General features: G+C 40.0%; 1 protein-coding gene across 1 annotated transcript in view; it reads left to right on the plus strand.

Annotated features, from left to right (window-relative positions):
- The first annotated feature begins 836 nt into the window (after positions 1-836).
- LOC138036936 (sodium channel protein 1 brain-like) overlaps positions 837-7,500 on the plus strand; it is a 32,781-nt gene continuing 26,117 nt past the window's right edge. Inside the window, 6 exon segments of the mRNA XM_068882964.1 lie at positions 837-1,114; positions 1,513-1,662; positions 2,091-2,151; positions 3,100-3,241; positions 3,336-3,473; positions 6,138-6,971. Of these exon segments, the coding sequence (XP_068739065.1) occupies positions 1,524-1,662; positions 2,091-2,151; positions 3,100-3,241; positions 3,336-3,473; positions 6,138-6,971 (1,314 nt within the window). The 5' untranslated portion in view covers positions 837-1,114; positions 1,513-1,523.

Genomic DNA, 7,500 nt, shown 5'->3' on the forward strand with positions numbered 1-7,500 from the left:
CGTGCGTTATCTTCGCCTCGCGTCTTTTTGGGTTTTTTGGAATTACGATTTGAGCTATGCCAATTGCCTTATTTTCTGCTTATGTTCATGATTGGCCAAAGGAGTGCGTAACTAATTGCTTTGGTTTCACGACACTCAATTTTTACCGCTCTGTTTCATCAGCAAACGGCACTAGTCTTTCCAATGACTCGCGCAAACTAATGTAGAGAGCGCTAAATCATTCATGATCATTTTTCAGGTTTCAATAGCTGTCTGAATAGTTATTGCTGAGGGCAGTTTCTCATCACAAGGAGAGTCAACAAGTTCCCTTACTTGGAATGATCATTTTCTCAACACTGGTTATTTTGAGATTCATGTCATCCTTGTTTTTTCTTAAAAATAATGACACCAGCTCCAATCCCCAAAGATAAAACATTTTAACGTTTCTAAATGCGCCCACACCAGCTATTACGGATCACTTTTTTCTTTAATCAAGCAGATTTCCTTCTATCGAATAATCCAAACCTCTTCTCAGAAGCTTTTTAAATTTCCTTTTTTTTTTGCAATGAACATCTGAAAGTTAGAAATTTCGAGGCAAATGAAAGGTATAGACTATATATTGGAGAAAGAACACATACCGCGGTGCATTTTTACCTTTCGACACACCCATCCGAAAAATTGGTTTTGCCCTGAGCGGGACTCGAACCCACGCCTCCCTGATTACTAGTCGGGCATGCTAAGCCACTACACCATCAAAGCTACCACGCTGGCAACGCAGCAGATTAATGAGGTGACTTAGCAGCGTGGGGATCCCTAGGGCCCAACTTTCCTTCACTTGAGTGTGTATCCTTTCCTCTAAAACCCCAGACAGGGTTTAGAACACATGAAAGTTAGAAATTTCAAGGCAAATGAAAGGTATAGACTATATATAGGGGAAAGAACACATACCGTGCATTTTACCAAGGTAAAAATGCATGGTATGTGTTCTTTCTGCAATGAACATCGCCTACCATGAACTAATCATTGCTTTTCCTCTTCAACAGATATATAACTCTTATACCAAATGTTTACAACTTGTCAGGGATCAGAACGTTTAGAGTTTTGCGAGCCCTTCGCACAATTTCAACAGTTGAAGGTAACAAAACCTTAAGCATAACGTACTTGTGTTCCTGCAATTTCTGAGATGGTGGCGGCTCGTAAGGCCAAGGAACGAGAAAAGATGGTCGAAATTTCGTCTTCACGTCAACTATTGTCTTTAATTATAATGTGCCATTCAGAGGTTGACTGTCTCTCGAAACAAAGGGTTTCTTTTGCATGATTCATGATCAGTGGTTGACAAATTTGAATATCAAAAGAACTTTTTTTATAAATAATGAGTATAGAGTATCGCTATATAATAGTTTTATATGATTAAAATTGATTGACTCCTGTTAAGGAAACATCGAAAATATATTTCTTATTAACACTATGGGTTTGTTTATTGTGGTGTATACACGAGTCCCACCGAGGAAACATTTTCTTCTCTTGTTTCAGGTTTAAAGACAATGGTTAACGCCCTGCTCAAGTCCATGTTGATGTTGTCTGATGTGCTTATTTTGACGCTATTTTTCCTGTGTATCTTCGCTTTAGTTGGAATGCAGCTATTTGTTGGTCAATTAAGAAATAAATGCATCACCAGTAACGGTAAGGAAAATTTAGTCCAAGCCATACTTATACCATGAGAAAGTCACTTTACTGTATCGTGAAATCTAACATCAGTTAAGTCGTTCATCCATTCGTTTATAACGGCTGTCCATAGCTGCCACTTCCATGGTGATATTCCTATGCGCATCCTAAACCTAATAGGTAGATCTCAGGGTTGGTGTTTGTCGTTAACTCTTCCGTTCGTTCGTTCGTTCGTTCACTCACTCACTCACTCACTCATTCACTCTCTCTCTCCCTCTCTCTCTCTCTCTCTCTCCTCTCTCTCTCTCTCTCTCTCTCTCTCCTCTCTCTCTCTCTCTCTCTCTCTCTCTCTCTCTCTCTCTCTCTCTCTCTCTCATTCATTCATTCTTTTCATTCTTTGTTTTAAATATACTAAGTAATTGACTGACAAATGCTTGCTCTTGAAGGTGAGTGGCTAAAAAGTGATGAAGACGAGCCTCTTGTTTGTGGAAACGCTTCAACTGCACGGTAAGATATACGATTTAGAAGCTCTTCTGTGAAAGCCTGTGACTGTTGGTTTTCCACATCCGTAAAGGGCCTTTTTCACAGAGCGACCATTTTGAGTCCCGAGGCACTGAAAAATTCTGTTTTGTATCTCCTGAACACATCAACTTGGCTTGGGGTACGAACTGTATTGTCTTGGACCAGCATGGACGCCGACTGATAAAGGTCCAATTGGTTTATTTCCGTCTTCTCTGTTGAGGACATTGTTCCCTTCTGGTGTCCGCTATCTGGTGTCCCTCCTTTTTGAAACTCGCGACCTTCCGCACGGTACCCTTGTGCTAAACCAACTGACCCAACCGGTCGGCGGTCACTGTTAAAGAACCATTAATAAAGATCTTGATGACGTCAGCTATGCGTCTATCCTCCAATAGTTCATAGATGAGAACCAATCAAAAATTCATGCATCATTGAGCTTTATATATAAACCACAAATGACAACATTGTGAGACGAAGTATAATACTACCTTAATATCATCGTACTTCACCACGATGAAAAAGCAAACGTTATTTCACAGTGCGTGTAGTAAAACTTTAAATATCCATTGATGGCGGCAGCCTCGGTGAGAGCCTAAACATGTTGACGTATGATGTATGATCTTTCCCGCAACAAAAAAGCAGGAGACACACCTATTTTCCCGTAGGCTCCTTAATGACAACAGCGTCTTTATAATACAACCCTCTACAACCACTGAATAGATTTGTCTTCAGGAATCCCAACATCCTGCAATACATCATGCTTTGTAAATTGCCAACGGGTTGCTTCCATCTTTTCATCCTTCATCCTTTTTATCCTTTAAATGGCATCGTAAACAAATATGTCAAGGCCTTTTCTTTTATTACTTACTTATTACTTAATAAAAAGTACCTGACTTTTCGTCACCTTAGTGAGATATTTTATTTCATTTTTTTCAGCCATTGTCCTACAAACTATACGTGTCTTTCCTCTGGTGAAAACCCCAATTACGGTTACACTAACTTTGAAAACTTCGCTTGGTCTCTAGTAACTGCTTTCCAACTGATAACAATGGACTTTTGGGAAAACGTTTTTAACTACGTGAGTATGTGCGTGTGACGTGTGTATGTCAAGGGGATGTGCGCTTTATCTGCCATACATGTAAAATGATAATGACCGATTGTCTTTACCATAGGTCCTTTCCGCCATGGGTTCGTGGTATGTGTTTTATTTCATGTTTGCAGTGTTCTTTGGCTCTTTCTATCTCATTAATCTGGTGCTTGCGGTGGTGGCAGTCTCTTATCAACAAGAAGTAGTCGCCATGCAACAAAGGGTAAGGCTTATTATAGTTCAGTCCATCTTTGCAGCTTATTCAAAAGTAAGTTAAAATGTAGTAGTGATAGCATCGGAGTCATTTATAATCACTCGCGCAGCAAACATTAGTCTGAAATTTGTAGTTTGCCAAAAATTAAAGGGGTTTGTTTGGTTTCAGTTCATTTCTTGGCTTTTATATTTAATTAGCTACAGACATGAAGCAACTTCTCCAGAGAAGGAGACGAATGAGATCAAGTAGATTTTCATGCCTTCTTGACAAGCGGCGTCAGCCGTCCGTTTTCCGTCATTTTCGTTTTACGTGAACGCGTTGCTAAATTTCTCTAATACTTGTTTGCGCGAGCGTGGTGCCCCTGGCAGCTGCATACGACCGACGTTTGAGAACTTCAGAACATTGTTATACAGTGGAACCCCGCCTTAGGGCCACCTCGGTAATACGGTCACCTCGTGATTGCGGCCAATTTTTTTTTGGCCCGGCAAAACGGCCATACATTCTCTTATAGAAAACCCTCGCTAATGCGGTCACCCGTATATACGGCCAACGGCCACAATCTTAAATCCCAAACAGTAGAATCCTTTATAATTTCGCCTCGTTAATACGGCAACTCGCGCTAAATTTAGAAAACCAAAACGCCTGTGACATGTCAATTTCATTGACATTTGTTATTACCACTGTAAACCCCTAGAATCGGAAAGTTTTTGTAAATTTACGCGCGGTTCATTAAAATTAAACATTATGATTGTGATTAGAGTGATGTATAGATAGAATTTACAGCACTGAAACCGGTTTTGCAAAGATATGTGTACCTCCATGATATGTGTATCCCCGCACACTTATCACTAGTGATATGTGTACCCCCGGTAGGGATACAAAAACACTGAAGCTTTGTACCCGGGCCTCCAAAGGCTTGAAGGAAAACATGGAGGCTACGAGGGACAGATTTTGTGGGTTTATATTTTAAAGTTTCAACCGATCCAAAATATAAAATATATCACTGACTACGATTACCGTGATATGCGTACCCCCGAGATATGTTGGGGATACACGTATCACTGAACTGGCGATCTAAGTCAAAGTGATATGTTTATCCCCTGGCTAGCGCGCTGTCGTCTGTCTAGTTTTTAAATTTGTCAGTGATAATTGGGAATCAATCATACTTGCTGCCAGTTGATGGAATATTTCATGCACTTACATACTAGCCAGAAAAAAAGCTAGTAGTTAGTAATTTGCTAGAGAGGCGACAACGCCGATAGGCTAGGGGATACATATATCACTACGATTGCGGTCAACAGTGATATGTGTATCCCCAAGTTATATTTTTGTTTTAATGACAATTTCGATTCCTTTATATTTCCAGTAGATTCTTTGATGTTTGCTACTGGCCCATAAGAATATTATCAGCCAAGGCATGAAATCCATTTGGTTTTATTTACATGGACATGTCGGACTCACGAGTAGTATCTTTACAGTTCTGATTGTGGAAGATGGTTCAGTTGCAAATAAATGGTTTCTAGTGTTGGTACCTGAAAAAATCATGTCTGATCTGTGTTCACCGATTTCCGTCCATTAACACAAGTTAGCCGTAATTATTTATTTTTTGGAGGTGAGGGTGGTGGGGGATACACATATCACTGGCCGCCATATTGGAGGGGGTACACATATCACTAGTGATATGTGTGCGGGCACACATATGGCATATCACTAGTGATATGTGTGCGGGGATACACATATCACTGCGACACCGGCTGTTCCAAGAAATGGACGACGAATTATGCCGATGTTTGGCTATGTCGGCGTAGTCTTGAAATAACATGATAAAAATTGAGGACTTTAGTGGCCATATATTCATGGATCTGTTTATGATCATTATAACCCTTTCACCTACATGAACCGACCTGTGAGCCTTGCCCAACACGTACATAACGCAGAACATCAGTTCTTCTTTCCCAGTCCACTGACTTGTAGATGGTGTTACCCCAGGTACATACTTAACTTATTGGTCGTCATAGAGATGACTTGGTGCTCGTCGTTGCAGTCAATGTTTGGCATTGTTTTTGTCAGTTTCTCGTTTTTGTGCTTTTACAGCTAGAAATTATTCATATGGCACAAACCTCTTGCAAGTAGTCTCATCAACCATGATGAATTCCTCGCACACCTTTTGCAGTTCGATACTGTTCGAAGAAGTTAGTTTTCCAGAGGCAAACAATTGCAGATTGCCCACAAGAAATTTTATTGCCACCCCTACTGCTTTTCATCTAGAAAGTTAGTTTTTTTATTTAAAGAATATTTTTTTCGACAATTGCTCTAATAGCACAAAGTGCTCATCGAAAGAGCTTATGTCGTTTCACATAAAATCAAATTACAGCAGACACACAAAACTAAAAAAGGTAATAAAATAGGAAAAAAGTAAACGGAAAAAATACACATAACACAAAAAAGTTATATGTTACCCCCGGCCTCCCTAAGTTTGAAAGTTTACGTGTTGCCCCCAACTCGTTTTTCAGCCCCCCCCTCCCCCCCCCCCCTTCCTCCTGATAATTATTGCACATTCTCCAAACAACGAGTTCTTTTCCAGCCAGACATTAGTGAGATATAGAACGTGTGACGAACTATTGTAAAATCACATCTGACTGAGGTTGAAAACGTGTTTTTGTTGGTTGGCAGGACAGTGAACATGAAGAACTCATAGCTGTGATGTCTACCTACTCTTTCCACGGTCAAGCGACACCAAAACTTCTTGAGAACGGAAAACTAAAACGCGAAGCCTTGGCAAAAAAATGGAAACTTTCACTCTGCGTTCCTTGTCTGAAAAGGACTTCACGTATTAAAGACCCTGAAACAAAAATAACTATTGCTAATGCCAGTCACGTCTCATTGGGGAATGGATCGCGCATGGCAGAAACAAACGCTGCATTTGGAGAGTATTATACAGTTTCAAATAACATTGAAAATGCAAACATATCATCTAAAAACAAACCGAAGGGAAAGAAACTAAAGTTGACTCCCGTGACACTCTACCAGAAACAACAGCAACAATCATGTAATACCTCTTCTGTAAACAATGATATTTCTAGGATACCAGAAACTGCAACAAATTCGAAATTTTTGGATGTAAAGCCATCCTGGGAAAGAACGTTAAGCGTAATAAACGAGAACGAATCATCACATGGTGACAGCCAATGTTCAAATGAAAATGATGACAAGGAACAGAATATGATTTCATTTCCTGTGACGGCCACTGGAATCTCACCATCTGGGCGTCCTGCGGAATCCATGGCCTCCTTGCGAAGGCTGGATTCTCAAGAGAATGCCTCCAATCACAAGACAGAGTTATTATCCAGGCGAAAACGTATCCGCAAAAGGATATCTCAGTTGATAATGGATCCACTGTTCGATATGTCCATTACATTATGTATTCTTTTGAACACTGTGTTTTTGTCCTTGGAATATCATGGCATGAACAGCGATTTCAAATTGGCTTTAAATATTGGAAATATGGTGAGTCAAATGTTGCAGCATTGGTAATATCAGCAATGGTTAATGGTGCTGTTAATGGTGAAGTTAATCAAAAAGTTGTAAAAACAGCAGCACGTCGTGACTAAGCAGTAAGCCGTAGTAGGTGCTACGGGTTTACTTTAAGACCCTCGTGAGAAAAGCTCATAACACTCTACAAAGGTAAAACGCCTATTCTAATCTTAATGTCCAGCTCCAGAATCCAACTGAATTCCAATTCAAAATAACCAGGTCATCTTACTTTATAAAGCTGAGAAAATCATGATTAAGGTTTGAAATGCATGGTCTCGAACTCATCAACGTGCCATTTCGCAACATACTAATCTTTCAAGCTTCCCAGCCATCTGGAAGATGCGGTTGTGTTATAATACCGTATCAATAGCTTTTACAAGGAAATTAAAGGACTGACTACATCAACGGCTACTGGAGTGGTACAAAATAGAGACAATCGCCCTGCGGGTCACACATTTTAGTACATTTCTGTATTGCTCTTTCCAAAAATAATATGTGAGGT

Source organism: Montipora capricornis, unplaced genomic scaffold, assembly GCF_036669925.1.
Source record: "Montipora capricornis isolate CH-2021 unplaced genomic scaffold, ASM3666992v2 scaffold_77, whole genome shotgun sequence".
Taxonomy (NCBI): Eukaryota; Metazoa; Cnidaria; class Anthozoa; order Scleractinia; family Acroporidae; genus Montipora; species Montipora capricornis.